Source organism: Ursus maritimus, unplaced genomic scaffold, assembly GCF_017311325.1.
Source record: "Ursus maritimus isolate PB19 unplaced genomic scaffold, ASM1731132v1 scaffold_6, whole genome shotgun sequence".
Lineage (NCBI taxonomy): Eukaryota > Metazoa > Chordata > Mammalia > Carnivora > Ursidae > Ursus > Ursus maritimus.
The window spans coordinates 1,184,306-1,206,133 of record NW_024426774.1 but is presented as its reverse complement, the minus strand read 5'-3'; the positions used below and the strand labels follow the sequence as shown (position 1 = coordinate 1,206,133).

General features: G+C 50.2%; 1 protein-coding gene across 3 annotated transcripts in view; it reads left to right on the top strand.

The window, feature by feature from the left end:
• The window catches only part of LPIN1 (lipin 1), a 71,533-nt gene that overhangs the window by 29,341 nt on the left and 20,364 nt on the right, over positions 1–21,828 (top strand). For all 3 annotated transcript variants that reach the window (XM_040622787.1, XM_040622788.1, XM_008702761.2), the window contains 11 exons: positions 590–719; positions 2,076–2,388; positions 3,438–3,531; positions 4,185–4,375; positions 6,388–6,481; positions 7,403–7,472; positions 10,712–10,804; positions 13,816–13,895; positions 19,514–19,640; positions 20,747–20,895; positions 21,357–21,443. In XM_040622787.1, coding sequence (XP_040478721.1) covers positions 590–719; positions 2,076–2,388; positions 3,438–3,531; positions 4,185–4,375; positions 6,388–6,481; positions 7,403–7,472; positions 10,712–10,804; positions 13,816–13,895; positions 19,514–19,640; positions 20,747–20,895; positions 21,357–21,443 — 1,428 coding nt within the window. The remainder of the gene's footprint in view (positions 1–589; positions 720–2,075; positions 2,389–3,437; positions 3,532–4,184; positions 4,376–6,387; positions 6,482–7,402; positions 7,473–10,711; positions 10,805–13,815; positions 13,896–19,513; positions 19,641–20,746; positions 20,896–21,356; positions 21,444–21,828) is intronic.

Sequence of the window (21,828 nt, the reverse complement as noted above, 5' to 3'; positions counted from 1 at the left end):
GGAAGTGGAGTATTTAATGAAATCTCCACATAGAGGCTCCTGCCATGTTAGTGAGTTTGAGTTTATTCTTGGCATCTGGAACTTGTGGCAAAATTGGCACGTGATGCAGTTTCCCTGTTTTTGAAGCCAGTGCAGATTCATAAATATTTTAAAAATTGAATATAATGTGTGTGTGTCTGAGATAGGCAGGACCCCCTTTGCAGCTGAGAGCTGACAGACTCGGTTTGGAAGTTGAGAATGCGGGAGAGGGTAGCTCACGGTGGTGAGGTGGGGGAAGGATGGATGGTTTTGAGATGAGAACAAACTTCCCCCCCCCTTTCTATTTTCGTCTCTCTTTTCCTCAATTTTCCTTTCTAAATGCCTCTTCTCATCTTTACTTGGGATTTGGGGGAGGGTTGGGATAGGTTGCCCAAACCGGAAGCTCCTTCCACGTGGCTGTGTGTGCTGTGGACCCCTGGTGGCCACAGATGGGAATGTCATGAAGCTTGTGTGCATTTTCTGGGCTGTCTGAACCATAGAATTCTGGACCAAAAAACATCTAAAAAAGTTTCTTTTCCCAGTTTAATCGTGGATTTGTGTTTTTCTTAAGTCCCTCAGGTTCTCGACCTTCAACACCTAAAAGCGATTCAGAATTGGTCAGTAAGGCCACCGATAGGACGATGCAGAAGAATAACCTAGAAATGCTGTGGCTTTGGGGAGAATTGCCACAAGCTGCGAAGGTAAGTTTTTTCCCCCCTCAATTCTGCCATATATCGAAGATAGTTTCCAAAAACATGAAGCGGGCACAGTCTTTTCTTTCAGGACATTTTGTTTCATACTCCAATCTGTTAAAAGAATCTGAATTACATTACTATAAAAATTTTTTTTAATATTGTAAGGCCTCTAGAAGATGCTACAACTTCTTGTATCCCCAGTAAATATTCGTAATATGAATGAATGAATGAGTGAACACTGAAAGCATTCCTATTACGAATCCAGATGCGCGACTCTTTGGAGGCAAGCCCTGTTGAGGTAGGGTTGTGGATTCTTTCCTTTCCTGGGTTCTATTTCGCTTTCATGGAAAACGCTGATTTCTCTGCCCACAAGCTATAGTGCTGACCCAGCCAGCCGTCTGTACAAACTCACGGCATTTGTTGCTGGAGAAATGGCGTGAAAGTGCTAACCTGTTGCTTCTTCTGGCAAAACGCTTCCAACCACAGACGTGCCGTAGCGTTGTTTTCATTGTACTGGAAGCTGTGAGATCGGATACAGAAATGGATACCCTCCCTCTCCCCTCCAACCCATAAATTGCATTTTGGTTTTTGTTGGGATAAATCTTTTCCGTAACTGGACATTCCTTGGACAAGTAGAATCAGAAATGCTAATTTCCCACTCATGTGAACCAACCACTTACCCCCTGAGTTTTGGGGGTTAACTTTATTGAAACATAACGTGGGAAATGCCCAGATCACAAGTGCACAGATCAGTACATTTTCACACTGTGAATGTGTCCGTGGACTTGAACCCAGAGAGAAGCAGGGCTTCATCAGCATCTCGGAAGCCCTGCCCTTTGCAGTTACTGCTCAGACTGACCCCCCAGAAGGGTAAACGCCCTCCTGCCTCTCACAGCAGAGATTCGCTTGGCAACATTCATCATACTATTGTGTGTGATTGTCATTCCCTTATTGTCGTTGCTGCGAGCTACCCATCCTGTGAACGTACTATTGTGTGTGATTGTCATTCCCTTATTGTCGTTGCTGCGAGCTACCCATCCTGTGAACGTACTTCCCGTTCTGTGGAAGGACACTGAGTACTTGAGCTCCTTCTGTTTGTTGGCCTTTACCAATCCCACTTCGTTCTATTTGGTGGTTGATGTTTTAGGTGAAAGTTCGTTTGCTTTGGAACTGGTCTTGTGCTCTGTAGAGTCTTGGCAGAATGGAAATCACCAGGTGACTCCCGAGGCTTAACTCTCTCTGCCAAAGGGGCGGACTGTTGTGCGGACTGGAAATGGGTGCATTGTTTTTCTTCGGTTAGCTCCTCTTTCCTCTTTGCCCATGCTCTGACCCTTCTGTCTGTCTCTCTCCCCTTTGACATAGTCCTCTCCACACAAGATGAAAGACTGCAGCCCGTTAAACAGTAGAAAAATCTGTGATAAGATGCACTTTCAGACCATTCAGAGTGAATCTTCAGATGCGTTCAGTGACCAGTCACCAACCCTGGCCAGGCCTCCCGTGCTGTCCGTTCCAGAGCCGGGCAAGCCTCCCACGGAGATGCAGTTTGTGAACGAAGAAGATGTTGAGGCCTTGGGGGCGGCAGCTCCGCCTTTACCTACGATCGAAGAACCCAAACCCCTCTCTGCCAGTGTAGCCCCGACAGCAAGCAAGACGGACTCTCCTTCCAGGAAAAAAGGTGGGAGGCCGGCGCGTCCCAGCTCCTTCCGCGCAGACGTGGTGCTCTGCACGTTCCCGATCCTTCCCTCGGAAGTCCCGAGTATGTCAAGGGGGAAGCTGGACCAGGACAGCTTTCTGCTGAAGATGTTACCAAAATTTCGTTATAGAAACTCAGCCTGAAGGAACCTTGGGGTGGTGTCCTGAGCCCCCTCACTTTCTAGAGCAGGGTGCTAGGGTCCAGAGGGATGAAGTCTTTTTCACCCACTTGGGGCTCTGGAGGAAGTTGACTGCTGAGCTAATCCTGGTCTTCTCGCCCCCTGCCCTGAGTTTCTGTCTAGCACATTGCCGGGTTTTGATTTCTGTGTGCTGTGTAACCCTATTTCAGGGGATCACTTGTTTATATATTTTTTGCCGGGAATGCCCCTACTAGAATATGTGTGCTCCGTGAGATCCAGAACATTTTGGTCTGGTTTGCCTTGGTTTCCTCCGTGCTCAGAATAGTCGTTGCTCCGTAACTGCTGGTTTAATACACACCTGGTTGCACGTCAGGAGGGTTAATGTCAAGCCTGCCCTGTTAACCGTGTGGCGTGGTGCAGTTTTCTGGATTTGTATGAACCAGTGACGTAATTCTCTGGCAGAAGGAAACAGGAAGTCCGCGGTCATGGTGCGCAGTGACCGCCGACGCACCGTGTAGGCCCCCTGGGCCTGGGAATATGGATGCCAGGAAGTGCATAATGAAAGCTTCCATCATTCGAGGACGATGGTGGCAGTTGCTTCAATAGATTGAGTGTTCAGTACATACGTGAGGCACTTTACAGAGGGGGACGGAGCTCAGCAAGGTCATGTAACTTGGTCAGGGGCACACTCTTGGCAGTAGCAGGGTTGGGTTGAACGTAGACTTGGTGAGCCTGCCTCCAGAGTCATGCTACGGAGCTGACTCCCAGCTCTTGTATTCGTGGGCCAGTGGGGACATTTTTGAGCAAATTTGCATATTCTTCAATGCTTTCCAGAGCTACTCAGAAGTCCATGGAAGACCAGGGTTCTGACTTGACCCATTTGCTCTTTCAGACAAACGAAGCAGACATCTTGGTGCTGACGGCGTCTACTTGGATGACCTCACAGATATGGATCCTGAAGTGGCAGCCCTGTATTTTCCCAAAAAGTAAAATTTCTTTTTATTCCTTGTATCATTTTCTGTGTTAATCTGTGTGAGTCTGGTTTTTCCCCCCGTATATTTGATTGGAAAGTGAGTAAGAAAAGGGAAGCTCAGATTTTACTGTGAGAAGCTACCAGGAAATAATGGACTTTCTCTGGAGTCACGTGTGTGGGTATCTCTGTGTGGCCGGCTTCCCACCTTCTGGATAGGAATGCAGCCTGAGGCTGGCTCCCATGGTGACACCGTGGTCGTGTTGCGGGGTGGGGGGGGGGGGGAGTGGTCCACAACCCGATCAGTGGCCGAGAGGGGGCAGCTGCCCAGCCCTCACCCGCCCCAGGAGAGTTTCTCCCGCGGCCTTCGGGGACCCCTGCTCAGTTTTGTGATTTGCAGGGAGGGCTGGCTCCTCGGGGAGGTGGTAGCGGAGATCTGTGGCCTCAGGACAGCGTGCTTTCTCTGCCGTTCATTGCACATAGTCCTAGAAGGCGACACAAGGAGGACAATAGGCTAAAATAATTGTTTCTCTCCCAAGGTAGTTGATTTCACTTGTCTGTCTTTGTCACGGTCCTGAGATGACCTCCTTTGCTACTCTGAGGGCTAGCATGTGGTGGGCGAGTTTGCCGTCTATGATATCAGAACATCTCCCCTCTTCCTCCTCCCAGTGGAGATCCTTCAGGGCTCGCCAAACACACCAGCGACAACGGAGCCCGGTCAGCCAACCAGTCCCCGCAGTCCGTGGGCAGCTCTGGCATCGACAGCGGCGTGGAGAGCACATCGGACAGCTTGAGGGACCTGCCGTCCATCGCCATCTCCCTGTGCGGGGGCCTCAGCGACAACCGGGAGATAACCAAAGGTACCGCCCCGGAGCCTGGCCCTGGAGCCAGTCTTCGAGCCTTGAGCGCCCTCTCGTGGCCAGCGGCCAGAACGTCCGGAAGCTCGGGCTTCTCTGCTGCTTGTCACATGCGGCCTTTCCCTTGGCTGGGTTCACGAGAGCATAGACTTATTGCAGCTCATGGCCCAAATGCTGCTGGCTTGCGGTTGGCTGACCTGAGGGTTCTGTTGTTCACACACGGCTTTGGGGCCACTTGCCGTTGTGTGTCTCCTTGCCTTGTGCACGCCCCGGGAGCCTGCAGCCCCGTGGGAGTGTCGGTGTCATGGAGACACAGGGCACTGGAAGGGTGCAGAACGGCGGTGGGGTCTTGGGAGGGGGGCATCTGAGTTTGAGCACGTTCAGAGGTGCTTGCTGGCTGGATCTGAAGCTGTTCATACGCTTGGCATGGGTGGCGAATTAATTCACAGTGTGTCGAATTCAGAACGATGGTTTCCCAGTGTCGCATGACAGCTACGTGGGGAGGTGGCCCCAAGACCCCCCAGTGGGTGCATCAGCCATCACCAACTGACAAATTCTTTGAGTGGCCTTAGTGGCCCTGAATGTCCCTTTACTGTCCCTTTACCATTCCTCCCATCTCCACTGTTCTCTCTTTTTCATCACCCCCCCCCCCATGGTCTGTTTTTCTTGCCGGGAAGGGGTGAGGCTGTGTACTTCATCCCCTCACCACTCACGAGCCACCCTCTTCCCTTCCTGCCCTGAGCTGCCGTCCTCAACTCCTGTTTCTGTCCCGAAGTCCCTGCGGGGGTTCTGTGATGTTCTTCTCACACAGAGGCTGGGGCACCTTGTTCTGGAACCTGAACCAGCTAACCCGTCACCCTGGTGCTGAACTGAAATGCGTGGCTTAACGTGAGGCAGCTGGTTTAGCCCATCACAGGAGCTCTCTGTAAGCCCCCCTCCCCCCTGATGTCTAGTGCCAGCCGCTCCGGGGCCTCGAGAAGCAAGCACACTCTGTGGGCCGGGAAGAGGTGTGAGGGGGCTGGTGTCCGATGGCACCCCTCTCCGGTACGCTTGTACCGAGTCTCCTCTCACAGGGGTCCACACAGACGAGGCCAGATTCCCACGGCCAGGAGCCCCTGAGGAGAGTATTTATGGCATGAATTAGGATTCCAAACGCACGTGTCATGGCCAGTCTGGGCCGCCATCCTGACCAAGGGGTCTTTTTCCGCTGGACAGGGGTGACTCCCAGTGTCCAGGGTCTGCTGGGTCTTTGTTCCATTCAGGGTATAGAGGACCCCCCCCTAGGGAAGGAGTGGGGACAAATTAGGGCCAGAGAGGTGGTCAGAACCCTCATCAAGGCTCCAGACGGGGCCAGCTGAATGGAGGATGTCGAGTGGAGACCAGAGCCTTAGGCCAGAGCTCGTCACAGAAGCTAGAGTCAGGGCTAAGGTCCAGGGCCTCCTGACCTTGTGGCCTTCCTGCCTCCTGGAACGTGGGGGCTGGGTCAGCAGGCCAGGCCTCACGCTGTCTTCGCACTTCTATACGTGACAGTGACCAGCACCTCGCCCACTGACATCGAGTGAGCCCTCGCGTTAGGCAGGGCATCGTGCTTCTCAGCCTCACAGCCACCGAGGAAGCAGACGCGGTTCTTAATCCCCATGGGAGGGACCCGAGGCTCGGGGAGATTAAGGACTTGCTTAACACCGGGTGGCCTGGTTTCTGAGCCTGTTTACCAGTCACCTGCTTCCATAGGTGCGTAGGGAAACCGCATTTTCCACGCACCTGCTCCCTGCCTCGCTGCCTGGACACACGCTTGCCCCACATCCTCGGACTGCCCCCAGCTGCCCTTCGTTTCTGCGCAGACGCTGCCCGCACGCTAACTCAAGCCCCTTTACAAATACGTTTGAAGGATTGTCTATACGGCTGGCATGCATAGGCTCTCAGAAAACACTTGCAAATGAGCGAAACATAAGCCTATTCTTTTGAACAAAATTTTCCTTCTATTTTCTCCTTATTCCCTATGATTGCTTTCGCAGATGCATTTCTGGAACAAGCCGTGTCCTATCAACAGTTTGTGGACAACCCGGCCCTCATCGATGACCCCAATCTTGTGGTGAAGATCGGGAATAAGTAGGTTCCTCTTGGAAGTCGTTTCGGCTGTCTCACGGCACTGTTTGCATCTCAGTTTTTCAAAAGCAGAGACCCAGACAGTAGACCTGAGAAATATGTAAAATGACATCTTGGTTAAAATTTATGATCATCTCTTCACTCTTGGCAAAAGACTGTGCTGTTACATAGTTCATAGGTTGGCGTAACCGTCAATCTTGTGGGTTTTAATACTCATCTGTACTAGATTTTCTTTCAAAGATTCATTTATTTATTTTAGAGAGTGAGCGAGCATGAGCAGGGAGGGGCGGAGGGAGAGGGGGAGAGAGAGGATCTCAAGCAGACTCCCTGCTGAGCACAGAGCCCGACGTGGGGCTCGATCTCACAACCCTGAGATCACAACCTGAGCCGAAACCAAGAGTCGGACGCTTAGCCGACTGCGCCACCCCGGCGCCCCCGTACTAGACTTTATAATGGACAGAGTCCCTGGGCATTCACGGAATAGACTGCACATCTGCCCCACGAAAGCTTCGGTGTCCGAGGTCAGGGGCTGTGCAGGTGTTTCTGTAGATTGTCAGCAAACTTCTGTCCCCGAGAGGAAGGGTGTGTAGGTATGAACTTGGGCTACCTAGTTGCCTTTGCCATGACATGTGGCAAGAAATGCCATCCGCACGTCGGTGGCCTAATGCGCCATGGAGCTCGGGCTCACCTCCAGCTGGTGGCGGGGGCTTGGCCCCGGGAGCGGCTGCTGTGGGGTCTGCAGGACGAGGGGCCCCTGCCAGCGAGGGGCACATGGGGGAGGACCGGGGTGTTGGCAACAGTCTGGGGCTCATTAAGGACCCAGCTGGGGTTCCAGAGCTTTCCTTGACTGTTTCTCGTGACATTAGGAAGATTTTTCAGTCTGAGCCTTGGTCTTTGACATCTGTTTTCGTTTTTTCACGTCAGATACTATAACTGGACGACAGCAGCGCCTCTGCTCCTGGCCATGCAGGCCTTCCAGAAACCTTTGCCAAAGGTGAGCTTGAACATGAGGCAGAAGGGGTGGCACGAAATATCACGGGTAGACTCATCTGGGCCGTTGGAATTTAACTTTTACTTCAGAACCACAAAGTTAATTACGTTATGTTCTTTTGAGGTTCATGATTGTAGAGGTCAAGAGTTTGGGATCTGCCTCTCTTGCAGCCTGAATTATCAGGGTGCTTATCCTCCTGCTTATCAGGGTGAAATCTCCCAATCGTGGGAGCTCCAGACTGTCCTGCCTCCTCCAGGGTTCCTTTCCCGACACCTGCTGTGCCAGGGACGTAGGTGGGGGCAGAGTGGGGTGAGGCCCGGATGTCAGAGCCCAGGGGTGATGAGGGGACGAGAGAGAAGGGCTGGAGCAGGCGGCAGCGTGGGTGCAGGGAGACAGCACGACGGACGTCAGCCGGGAAGCAAGCCCCGGGCCTGCTGGCCAAGGAGGGGAGAGTGCAGGGCCTGGCAGCTTCTAGCTGCATGAGAGGGCAGGTGGTGGTCGCGGGAAGAGGCACAGTTAGAAGGGCAGGTGGGCCGCTGTAGCCCCCCATGCTGCCGTGCTCCGCCGAGGACTCCCCGGACACTCGGCCTGGAATTGTTCAGTGTTTCAACCTTCTATCCTCCTACTAGATTATACGTTATTTTTGCTGCAAAGACCATGTCTTACCTTGTCTCCCTTGTCTGCTCAGTGAGAGCTTCGTGCGGTTTCGATGTTGTAGCAGAGCAGATGGTTGTGATATCCGAGGTTCTTGAAAGTCTGCTCTGACTCTGTCGGGTCCACGTTCCCTCCCTCGTGTGCGCGTGCACGTGTGGGTGCGTGTGCGAGGCTGTGCACGTACCCGTGCGGGTAGCGCTTGGGGTTTGGAGATTGCGACCTCATCTGTGGTGGTACTTTATCCGACATCACGTTTTCCTCCCTGATTTTGTTTTGTCCCTGCCAGGCTCCCCATCCTTCATGGTATCCATGGCCTAGGATAAACTTTTAGGTTACATTTCTCAGCTCTTACAAACCAGTAAGAAAAAAGACCAATGCAATAGAAATATCCTTTAACTTAAAGGGGTTTAGCTCACAAAAGACGTGCGCATGGATTCTAAGCTGAGGCTTTGTGATGTGTTTCCTAAATCTTTTTACAAGCTGTCTTTGATTCTGCTTATGGTGTTTATTAATGTAGAATTCATTTTATATGTTGAATTTGTCCCTCCTTTAAGGCTGTTGGGTCTTGTATCACATTTAGAATGGCCCTGCTTCCCTGTTTACGAAACTTGTGAAAATATGTCAGCTTTTCCCCTAGTACTTTCTTCTTCTTTTTTTTTTTCTTTTTTTATATAAGTTCCACACCCAGTGTGGAGCCCAGTGCAGGACTTGAACTCATAACCCTAAGATCAAGACCTGAGCTGAGATTAAGAGTTGGGTGCTTCACCACCTGAGCCACCCAGGCGTCCTCCCCTAGCACTTCCTTAAATCTCTGATCCATCTAGATTTTATTTTGTGAGTGAGTGAGGGATCAGGAACCAAATCAGTTCTTTGCCGGCTGGTTATTGAATCATGATGCTTTGTAGGAACCACAATGGCGACAAGTAGCTTGAATAATAGGGGTTTATTATCTGACACAGTAAGAATCGTCGAGGTTGGTAGTTTCAGGGTTAGCTTCTCCGTCATTGTCTTGGCTTTCCCTTTATGATCAAGGTGACTGTCGCCCACGTCATCCTCTCAAACAGCCACACTCCAAATAGGAAGGATAGAGACAGACTTCTCACATTTCATTGGCCGCAACTTGGTCACATGACCACCGCCAAACCGGTTGCTGGCAAAACAGTGGAATGAACATGAATGGCGTAGACCAAGGGAGGTCAGAATGTATTGCACCTGATTCTTGAACAGAGTTTCGATGTGTTGGCAAGAAAGAAAGGGGATGATGTGCCCAGGCAGGCAAGTAACTGGGTCTGGCACATCTACCTAATTATCTCAGTACTTTTTGTTTACATCACTCTCTCCCCCTCCAATGGGCAGTTATAGCTACAGCATGTATGATATTTCTTCATGAATTTAGATTCATTTCTGGACTTTGTCTTCTGTTCCATGTATATGTTCACTCATGTACCAGCATGCATTGTTTTAATTACGATAGCTTTCCAATATATTTTAATATCTAGTAAGGCTTGTACCTACTTAATACTCTTCTGTGAGTTTTCTTGGCTATTTTTATTTGTTTTATAAATGAACTTTAGAATCGCTTTGTCTCGGTATGAAAATAATCTTGTTCATTTCTTTCTTTAATTGGGGTTTTGTTACATTTCTGGATGAATTTAGGAAGACTAGGGGAATCGACATCTGAACGTATTATTCTCTTTGTGAATAGGGTCCTCACGGTTTGCTTTTCCGCGTATTCTGTTTCTTTGGTATTTGGTGGGGACTTTTAAATGATAAAAACAAGCACACCACAGGCGAAATATGTGAGTGTTTTCTCTCTCACTTAACGCGAAGACTGTTTGGTCGAAAGATGTAAATTGTTCTTTTGTTACTGGTGAGGGTGTCCGTTCCCTGATAATTCTGTGAACCAAGGAAGGGAGAGAGGATACTGTTTACCTGGTGCTGGCGTTCGCCTCAAGATAGATATTTTCTTCTTTGGCAATACTTAGAAAATTATTAATTAATATTTAATCTTCCCTCATTAAGCTTTTATTTCTTTAGGGAGACAGTATGAGTTTTCTTTTTAATACTTAAGGTTTTAGCCCAAATGCATCTACTAAGGTTCAGTTTGTCCCAATTTGGCAATTTACATTTACTAAAGAGATTCTGTGCGTCTTATTCTTTGTTTAAAACCGTTTTACCCTATACTCCATGTTAATCATTTCATTCTTTATTTTATAATTATCATACTGAGAGTAACAGTAGCTTAACCAGTAAATCACTTTAATTTGAAAACCTCTGGTCTTACCTAATCACTAATGATTTTCAATGCTTTCTTTTTCTGTTGTTGTCGTGTTGTATTTTATTTGGTGTTTGTTTATTCCTTTAACATCTTCTTAAGTCTTCATGCTTAAGTTATCTTCATGTGATTTTGGACGCCATTAGGTTTTGCTTCTCTAAAGTTTTTAGTCCACAAATAGTATGTTGTGTTTTCTCTGATTTTTTTTTTTTTTAATCTTACTTTAATTTGCATGTGTGTGTCTTTTGGTTTGGATGTGCTAAGTTAATCTTTTTTTGGTTCCATTATTTATGTTACCATCCATTTAAAACAGGCCACTGTGGAATCTATCATGAGGGATAAGATGCCCAGAAAGGGAGGAAGATGGTGGTTTTCATGGAGGGGAAGAAATACCACGATCAAAGAGGTAAGCATGGAAAACAAAAGGGTCTTTCTACTTAGCTCATCCAATTTGGGGGTTTTGTTTTCATGCTTGCGTGTCAGAGAAATAAGCATAAGCCATAATACCGAGTTTTCACAAGCCAGCTCTGCCACGAAGCAGGGAAAGGCATCCCAGAATGTGGGGTAGGTACAGAGGAGGGGGAGACGTGGGTTCACGTCTCGACCCTGTTACCTGGCTGGGAGCCCGTGGCCAAGTCACCTGCTCCTCTGGAATTTCTTCATGTGTCCAAAGAAGGGATTCAATCTGATAGTTTAATTTTCTATTTCAAGTATCTTCTTGCTCCCTTGTGAGTATAATCGTAATGAGGTAATCCTTAGAGTGGTAGACTAATTCTCATCAGTCCTTTCACTTAAATGCTGTGTCTAAATATACGTGACTTTGGTGTCCATTTCTATAAATGCCTATGCTTTTTACCAGATCTCTTTCAGTCTCTCCAACTATTTCTCGAAGCACTTTTCTTGCTTGACTTCCATGCCCCTGTGTCTGCCTGGTATTCTTCCTCCTGAGGCTGGCCCCACTCTGGTCTGCCCCCACAAGGGGGTCATTGAGGGTTGTCCTAGGTAGGGTCTTCTTTTCTGCTTGGACCGCCTACCTTTCTCTAGGCAACCCCACTCACACCCATGTTTGATTTCCAAACCAGACATTCTTTCATATTTCCTGTCCATTTATCAAGTAGCCAGCACTGTGTATATCTCCATGTGAATGCTTCAAGACACTTCAGACTGGGTCATTTCTAAGATCGAACTCAAGGTTTTCTTGTGAAGTCTTCCTTCATATTACCATGGTCAGAAAATGGTGCCAGCGTCCCTCCACGGGCTAGACCCTTCCTTTTCCCTCATTTCCCACATTCAATTCATCACCACGTCCTATCAATTTACCATCTTAAATATTTCTCAGATGTACCCATTGCTCTCCAGTTCCACTTCCCCAAATATAGGCTAACACCATCTGTCCCAGGATTGCTTCCCGTGGTCGTCTGGTCTCTTCTTGCCCTTTCTTCTTCAGCCTCTATAATGTAGTTGCATTGGTCATGTAGGATACTGGTCCAATTTATGTTATTCCTTCCTTAAAAGCTTTTGGGTTCCCAGGGCTCTCATAATTAAGACCAATATCCTCAACATGGTTCACCGTGTTTGTGTATCCTAGCCCCTGCCTCCCTATTTAGCCCTTTTTGCCTTTCTCCCCCTGCCCTCCCTGTTTTAGCTTCACTGGCTGAACGTGCACTCTACCCCAGGACTTTTGCATATGCTGTTTCCTCTGCCTGGTGTTCCTAGGATCCCTTCACCATCCCCTTCACTTAATTAACTAGTGTCTCAAAAGACTCTTTCTCAGCAGATTAGTCTGGGCTGCCATTCTCTGTTCTCATAGTCCCACCCGTGGACTTTGCCTAAATACATTTTGTCAGGGTTTGTAATCTTACACATAGTAGCGTGACTGTTTGATTAACATCTCTTTTTCCTCCGCATCCTAAGCCCAGGAAGGTGGAGACCATGTCTGGCTCTGATCCCTGGATATCCATGGTGCCCATATTGGACACAGAAGAGGGGTTTGGCAAATATTTGAGGGAATGCTGATTACTTTTGGAATATAGTGTAAAGAAACCCCAAGGACAGCAGTCAAGTAGGTTATTATAATACTAATAGAAACGCCAGTGAGCTCAATGTATTTATTCTATGAGTTCAAAGGGAAAAAGTCTGGTGGAAGGGTTTCATCAAGATAAAATTGTTCTCTGACATTTTCTTAGCATACCTGAGTTTTATTGATTATCCCATTATCTTCAAGAGATATAAACAAGTTAGAGCAAACATACGCTTTCCTTTAGGTGATGTAAAACGTAAAGGGCCCTACTAGTTCCCTTACTAGAGAGTAGAATGTTCTAGAATTTAAGTAGAGGGCTATTTCCTATTTCAAAGGCCCCTTTATTGTAGAGTGTTCACGTTGTCACCAGTTTGAATTAAGGGGAATGCCAGCATGAAGGAACAGTTATAAAATTAAATATTTCTTTAAAAAACTGAAATACATTTATTTCAGATAGATACATATTTTTGAATTAGTCTAATAAAGAATTATTGATAGTGGTGGCTAAGTTACCTCAGTAAATAGATTAAAAATTACTGGGTATATTGTCACGTCAATTATTTGTGTGCTTATAAAAAGCTAAAGAGTATTTGGAAATAGTCTGTGCTCATCCTGTGTTAAGATGGTCACGCTGATGTATTGATCTGTTTTGCTCATTTTCTTTATTAACATTGAAAACATTAACCTACCTCCCGACCAAATGATCCCAAATAATGAGATTTAATTGTACATCCTTTGTCCTTGTCTTCTCCTCCCTGGCCTGCTGTGGGCCGGGCTGTGTGTGTGTGTGTGTGTGTGTGTGTGGTCCTCACAGCAGCGTTAGGAGATGGATGTTGTCACCCCCCTTTTACCGGAGAGGGGACAAGGCTCTGGAAGTTTCCAGGACTTGCCCAAGCTTCCCAAGCAAGAGAAGCAGAACTGAGCCCGGATCTCGTAGAGTTCCAGAGCTCCTCCCAGTACATCGAAGGAACATTTTCTATTAAGGGTGTGTGGTGTTGAGAAAGAGAGAAGGCATCCATGTTTTCCCAAGCTAAATAATGTGTGAAAATATTTTCAAGCATTTCTATCAGCAATTATAAGAAAATATTTTGAAAATATTCGGGTATCCAGGCAGCCCTTGATAAAGCATTTGCATAAGCTCCAGTGATTATGAAGTTTGGTTTGGTGCCACAGACACTTATGGAAAACAGACTCATTTCTGTCAAAAAAATTTTCTCAGCTTAATCGAACGCTTCCAAGGAAAGGAATAACTGGGACCTGCTGTGCCTGGGGTGTGTAATGTTGGCGACGGCATTTGGGGCCCTGCCCCGGGCTTAGGGGAGCCTGTGGAACCCCAGCAGTGTCATGCAGGTGCTTCTCTTTGTACCCCCGTGACTCTGTCTTGTCTTCTTTTCCAGGAAAGTAAGCCAGAGCAGGGCTTGGCCGGGAAGAGCCACAGCACTGGGGAGCAGCCGTCAGCACTTAGCATGGCCACCAGGTACGGCACGCGTCTCCGTGGGCTGTGGCAGCCCCTTTCTGCATCCCAGGACGTGGCACGTGCCTGCCAGGTGCTGATGGGGTTCACCGAATGTACAGACAGACCTGGCTCTGTATTTAGTCAACAACCTGGAGCCATTTACCTCATATGGGTCCCCATGATCGAATGGAGGCAGCTGCCCCCTGAGGTCTCTAGCTGGCAAAGTAAACCTGAGGCTTCAGTGAGGTCACAGCTTGTGCGCGTCTCAGGGTCTTGGTGTGGGATGGCCCCGGACGTACAGAATACAGCAGCAGCGATGATGACGATGACAAAAGGAGCGTCAGCAGCAGCGTGGAAATAAGTTTCTTTCCGAAGGAAATTACCTTTCTCCGTGGTTTAAATACTTACTGGGGCTTATGTGGGTACTTCTCTAAGTATTGATAAGGATTCATATTAACTTGGCAATGGATGGATACTATTCATGTTTTGTCTTCAGGGTAGTCTGTTTGTATGGGGTTTGAGGGTACCTCGGGTCTGAGGGCGAAGCCATCACGCACCAGTTATGATGCTGATGGTGTATGTTATGTATATTATATCGGTACCTGTCACCTTATCAATACATGTCCCCTCACCGCTGGAGTATCCCTGTGCTGAAGCCAGCCGGGATGGCCTTTCTTATTTGGCAGGCAGAAAATACTAACAGACTGACGGAAGGCAAGATGCGTGTCTTAATCCTATTTGTATCATAAAGGCTACGCCAGTGCCTGACATGTAGCAGGCTCTTCGCAAGTGTTGTTGGGCTATTACTGAATCGGTAAGTTTTTCCCAACACACTGTTGATTCATAGGAGAGGCAGGCTTAGATCGCACGTCCTCAGCCTCCTGGCCATAGTTCTGCGTCGTCAGCCATTTTATTTCTAGAATCCACTGTGGAAATAGAAACCCGTGTAGGTAGAAGTAGGAAGAAATCTGATTTCGTCATTGTTCTGTGAGTAGAAGAATGTGCAGGACCTTTTGAAGATGACTCTAAGAGGCCTCGCCTCGCCAGCTCTCGGCTGGAATATTCCTGGGGGCGCCCTTGCTGTTTCCCATGGGGGGCCCCCCGGCCCTGCTGCTTCCCACCTGACCCTCTGCCCATCTACACTGGAGAGGGAAGCGGAGTTGACTTTTCAGTTTTCCGCCCTCCGTCTCTGGCTCGTTCCCTGGGAAAGGGCTCTCAAGCATGATTTTCCGGTACCCTCCCAACCTGGCGTGTTGAGTGTGACTTTGAGAGAGCTCAGGAGGGAGAAGGCAGGTGTGTTCTAGATGGAAAGGAGTCTGAGGGTGTGCTGTCCTGTGAGGGGACGTGCACAGCAGCCCGGCTAGGAGCCGGTGGACTTTCAGTGGGGTCGTCGTTCACGCCCACGAGTGGGCAGCAGCAGGCCGAAAACAGACTTGGGGGTCAGGAGGACCTGGTTGGGAATCCTGGCTTTGGGGAAACTGGTTTCCGTATCCGAGCGGAGGAACAGGTGTGATGTTCATGTCCAGAGCAGTGGGGGAGGCAGCGTTTATTTATTTATTTATTTTTTTTTTAATTTTTTTTTTTTAATAATGATTTTTTATTATATTATGTTAGTCACCATACAGTACATCCCCGGTTTTTGATGCAAGGCTCGATGATTCATTAGTTGTGTATAACACCCAGTGCACCATGCAATATGTGCCCTCCTTACTACCCATCACCGGTCTATCCCATTCCCCCACCCCCCTCCCCTCTGTAGCCCTCAGTTTGTTTCTCATAGTCCATAGTCTCTCATGTTTCATTCCCCCTTCTGATTACCCCCCCTTTCTTTATCCCTTTCTTCCCCTACTGATCATTCTAGTTCTTATGTTCCATAGATGAGAGAAATCATATGATAGTTGTCTTTCTCTGCTTGACTTATTTCACTAAGCATTATCTGGGAGGCAGCGTTTAAACCAGCGTTTTAACTGCACTGGAAACATCCAGTCTCCTGGAATTCTTTTAAAGAACCCTCTCTGTCCCAGCCGCGATTTCCAAACACGAGAGTCAGCGTGAGCAGGACACAGAGCAGAGAGGCTTTGTCAATCTTCCGTGTGATCTTTGGAGAATTCTTCAGGCCCACGGTGTCTCCTCCTCCATCTGTGAAATGGGGCTAAGAATGACAGCAGCCCCACGTATATCAGCTGACTTCATTCTCACTGCATCTTCACGACAAAGGAGATCAACACAGACCCAACAAGGCCATACGGGAGGTGCGCCTGCGTGGGAGCAGACCGGAGGTGGCTCTCAGTGGACCGGGCCCAAGATGGAAAGGCACAGAACGTGGGGCGCCTGGCTGGCTCAGTCGGTTCAGCAGCCGACTCTTGATTTCGGCTCAGGTCATGATCTCAGGGTCCTGGGATCGAGTCTCGCATCGGGCTCTGAGCTCAGTGGGAAGTCTGCTTGAGATTCTCTCTCTCCCTCTCCGTCTGGCCCTCCCCCTGTGTGCACGCTCTCTCTCTTTCTAGAATAAATAACTCAATCTTAAGAAAAGCATAAAACATGACAACTGCTGACAGTATGGCCTGTTGCTCTCCCCCTGCCAGCAGACGCATGGAGGACTAGGGAGGTCGCTGGGGGGCCCTGGGGTAGGGTCAGGGGGTGGGACGAGCAGCAAGACCCCAGGGCGGCTCCTGCCGAGCTGCGGCATCAGCTGGCGAGATTCCTTTGAAGCATCGCGGATTTTCTTACCATCCCATAGGATCCTCTTCGAATGTTGGCACAGATGCTGTTCCCTCTTAACTAGAAATCATCCAAGACTATTCACCGTTCTGAGTTCGTCACGCTACACTTTCTTAATTAAACCTGAAAAACGAAGCATTGACTCTTGTGAGAAGGAATTGAGATTTCAAAAGGTATTAACATCGAGTTCTTTGGAGAAATGGAAATCTGTTAATTTTTACTGGCGTCTTAGACGCTGAGCCTCCCAGTTGGATCCGTGCAGCCGACGGGGAGAAGGCGTTGGCGTGCTCTCCTAATTGACAGGCTTGATTGACAGAGCGGTCCCTGAAGTCTCCTAATTGAGCAAAACGCTTGTCACCACACAAATCATTAAAATACTATTTGAAAAACGTGCCCTGTGACAAGTGCTAAGTTAGGTGTTGTTCACAGCTACTCTGAACACAGACTTTCAAGCGAGATGAGCCCTTTTGTTTTGCTGGTTGCTTCTTGCCGGCGTCGTAAACCGGACACCAGCTCACGAGCCCTGGCAAGCATGGGGGCCGGGGCTCGGGCGGGGGGCCCGTTGTTCCGTGCGGGGTGGCAGAGACCCCAGATGCCGCATCCCTGCCCTAAGCCGGCTCTACCAGCAGCCAATGGTACGGCTCCCGATGCAGTGTTTGTGTCTGTTTTCCCTCAAACACGGCATGTGCACGGAGTTGGTGGTGGTCTTTTTTTCTTTAAAGCAGCAGATGGAAACGAACAGCGATTCTGCCTTCCTTCCGCCCCTCCGAGCAGAGGCACACGTCAGTCTGGTGTCATGAGAGCTTTGGTTCACATGTGGATCTCATTTCCCGCCAAACTGGTTGGTTGAAGCAGAGCCGTCTTCCGATTCACTGAGACGCCCGCAGCCTGCTCTCTCTCTGGGTTCCCACCTGGGTTCCCACGTGTCCGGCTGGCTTGGCTCCAGGCCTGTGTCTTCCTCGACTGGAAATCTGTGGGTTGTAGGTTCAGAAGAACCAGCATTGTTCACAGGAGCCGGGGGCGGGGGGTGGAACCAGAAAGGACTGTTGCTTTGGACCATGTCATTGTCCAGATGAGCTGGAGGCCCCGAGAGGAATTCTCCGGTCGTGAGGCCTTCCGTGAGTGGGGCTCATGTCTCCCAGTCCGGTTCTTTCTGTCTCTTATTAGCCTGTGTCCTGAGTGTGTTGGCGGGGGCAATGCTGTTGGTTCCTCTATGTTTTGAGAGAAGCAAACCAGGGCTGAAAGGAGAAGCAGTCTGTGAGGGTAACAGGCTGATTCCTGTGGCGTTCCAGCCTGGGCTTCTCGGGTTCGAGCCCCTGTGCCGTCTTCACTCTGCCTAGAAACCGTGCACAGTGTCATGGGTTAGATTCATGCACATGTAGCCCAGCCCTGCCATGTACCAGGCAGGATGCTAGCCGTCATGCTCTGTCCTTCGTGGACACAGTGACCTGTCCCCACGGCTTATTCGCCACAGTCACTGTATCCTGGTGATGGCCACGTCTGCTTTCCCATCAGAGCACTTATCCTGCTGTGTGGTGACGCTTTAGACAAAGAGCCTGGGGAGAGCAGGGGCCGGTCTATCTGCCGTACCGACTGTGGCTGGCATAGCCAGCGAGCATCAGGTGAATGAGCTCCAGTCCGCCAGCCCGCAGCCCGCAGCCCGCAGGCCCCCCCTTGTGGGGCCGGGGCAGCAGGTGCTTGGGGAAGGGCCCCTCATTCAGATGTGGAAAGAGCCTCGTCTCCTCTTAGAAATAGCAGAGAAGTGGGTGCTGTGTCACGGTGTTCTCCCGCATGTCTCCCTAGCTTGGGACGGTCCCGGATTGTAGGGACTGCTCTGGAATCCCTAGTTCCTGGATTGTAGGGACTGCTCTGGAATGAACACACGAGGGTGAGAAAGGCTGCACGGGAGGGGGAAGGGAGGTGGGGGAGAACGGGAGGCCAGAGGACAAGGGGACTTGAGCATTGAGAGGTCAGAGCTCGCTGGGATCAAAAGATAAGGCGCAGCTCCCAGGCGTGTCAGTCTTGCATAAAGCGATGGCCCGAGCAGGAGGCTTTGCAGAGAGGTGTGCACTGAGGATGGGGCGTGCCTGCTTGGGGCCACGCAGCCCTTCCCACTCAGCCTTAACACACACTAGCTTTGTATGGTGGTAAGACATTTCCGAAGGTAATGGTGCCAGGAAGCAGAGCTAATCCCGCTGGGTTGGGGATTGTGCTGCGGTAGGAGTCTAAGCGAGGGAACAACGAATTCCTGATAGGCTTTATAAGGGCTGTTTAAAGAAAACGAGCCTGCTTCCCACCTGCAACCCCCAGCCCTTCACCAAACAGAGAAGTCTGGAAGAGTCGGGGCATTGGCCCCGTGGGTTCCACGCAGGCAGATGACGTGTGTGGCCTTGCTGGTGGAACAGCCTGCTCAGGGCTTCCGGGGTGGGACTGATGCGTTCCTTGTCTTCACCTGTCTGGGAGTCCTGCGGTTTCCTAGTTATTCGGAGATGTGTGTTTGGAGAGGTATAAACACGGAACTGATAGTGGGGTGTGTAGAAATTCGGACTTCTCCTTCTTGGCCTGCAGCCTTAGGCCCAGAGCAGAAGAGAATGTTTGCGAGCATCTCCTCCGGCAGGAGAGAGCTTAACGCTGTTTATCAGGAAGAAGGAGCGTCTTGGTTTAAAATAGAGTGATGATAGCTAGTAAATAGGGAAGTGAATGAGGAGCGGCAGCCCCGCATGAATAATGCAGGAGGCATATGAATGGGGGTTAGTGAGCGTTCATTGATAAATGTAATGGCATATGGTAAATGACCACCCGAGAGACAGTACTCGGGAGAGACCCGATTGACTCTGTCATTGATTCCGGCCTAATGCATTTTTAATGGCTACCCAGATGCATTTCCTAATTGGTGATTACATCACTGTGTGTTCCAGAATAAAGCATGAATCATCCTCCAGTGATGAAGAGCGTGCAGCTGCCAAGCCATCAAGTGCAGGCCACCTCCCTCTGTTGTCCAGTGTCAGCTACAGGAAGACCCTCCGGCTCACTTCGGAGCAGCTGGTGCGTGTCCCGTTCTTCCCTCGCCGTGTTCGAGGGTGCCGGCCCAGGCGCGGCCACCCAGACTCCGTGGCCTGGTGGTCTGGGTGCCCCTCCCGCTCAATGCCCCAACCTCAGCCCCTGGCCAGGCCGGCCCCACAGTCTTGCTTCCCGTTTGTCTCCCCTGACATAGCCTTGGAGCCTCCTGTTTTCAAGTGTTGGAGGAGGGCAGCCTGAGGAAGCTAATTTATCCTTAGATGTAAATGACCGAGAGACCTGAATCTCCCAGGCTCTTTCCGGTTTTAGAGAGATGCTTGTTAACTCAAGTGCATCTCCTACATTGGGGGAAATTAAGCACTTGCGATGGGGTTTAGAGACTTTCAGGTGGCGGGGGGCCATCATGGTCACAGTGTCCTCTTCTGTGGGGGTATACCACCAGTTTTAGTCAGAGCCTTCTTTCCCTGGACCTTGTTTCCCACAAACAGTCAGTGAGCAAGTATCCTTCCTCTTTTGCTTTTATCCTAAGAATGAGTGGGGGGACAGGCTAAGCTGTGATGGTGTTTCATGGGAACAGGTCAGGCCCAGACCCCCACTTAACGCCACCAGCGTGCCCCTGCAGCCTATGTGCAGCTGTGTGGCATGTGGCTCAGGCCCGCGACACTGGGGGGACCTGGAGTCAGGCAGCCAGCCGGCATGCACGATCGGGTCCCAGCAACCAGATGCCAAACCGCCAAAAGGTAATTTTGCTTCCGAATCTGCTGTGAATTCTGCGGTTATTCCGGGAAACATGTTTCCACACTTGGCTTTGTCTCCTCTGTCGTGGCCCTTCGTATTTATTCATGGAGTAATAAGCGTGCCCTATTCTGAAGGTGGAATGGCTGCGGCAAGCCTTCCAGCCTGTCATTCAGCCCTGTAGGAAGCGGGTGAGCTCGCCTTGCAGGGGGGCCTGTGGGGAGAGCTGGTTGCCCAAATCCTGGAAAGAACCAGCCTCATCTGTAGGCAGAATTACACAGCGGCCTAGGGCAGTGAGTTTAAAAAATAATCTTAATCTAGCATCTCATGGAGTGGAATCCAAACAGCCCTCAGTCTGGGCCTTCCCCTCAAGGGGACGCATGGCTCATGTTTTTCAGAAAAGCTTGAAGTTGAAGAATGGCCCCAACGACGTGGTGTTCAGCGTGACCACACAGTACCAAGGCACGTGTCGCTGCGAGGGCACCATCTATCTGTGGAACTGGGACGACAAAGTCATCATCTCGGACATCGACGGGACCATCACCAGGTCGGTCTGGCCGCCTTGGGGGTGTGGACGGGTTCACCTTCCTGTGGGGCCCCCGAGGCCTGGAGCTGGCGTCTCTGTTCTCTGTGGGGCTGTGGGGCTTGTGCAGCCGTGGAACCTTCGATCCTTGCCCTAAACAGCTGTAGTTGGGGCGTGGTGCTGGTTTCCCCGGCGCTGCTCATGTGGCTGCTTCCCAGGAACCCTTTCCAAATGGCCTTTTCACTTTAACAAGCCACGAACTTGAGGCGTGATCAGTGAGAAGGTGCCCTTTCGTGTGTTTACATAGCCCTCCGTGGGCATCGTCCTCTGATTACTCTGGGTTCGGGCTTTCTCTCCAGCAAGTAGGTCGTGGGTCTTGTTGGCATATCTTATGAGGTGTTTCTGCTACAGTGAGTTGGAGTGGGCTTTCTCCCCTGTTGTCACACCCTTTCTATCGTATTTCTCTCATTTCTATCTTTATTTAGGTCAGACACTCTTGGCCACATTCTGCCCACCCTGGGCAAGGACTGGACCCACCAGGGCATCGCTAAGCTGTACCATAAAGTGAGCCAGTAAGTACTGGGCACCTGCCCCCATCTCCCGCGCACTTGCAAAACCGTGACCTTGAACGTGACTTGCAAAGAGGGGTGCGCCTCGGTGGGCAGGGGCAGGGGGTTGTGGAGGGTTCTGAGGACATGGTGAGTGCTATCCCGCCAACTCCCACGTGTGAATTCAGGGCTGAAGACGAGAGAGGAAGTGATCGGAGGCTCCCAAATTGTTGGCCGGAGAAGGGTGGCGGCGTCAGGGGAGGACGGAGATTGAGTCCATACTGAGGACTGTCTCCTCAGGCAGGTGGGCTAACGGTCCTCTGATACCTGCGGGCCTGGAGGGGGGGCTCCACGGCGTGGCCGCCACGCAGGACGGCGCCTGCTCTGGGGCCGCACCTGGTACGCCCAG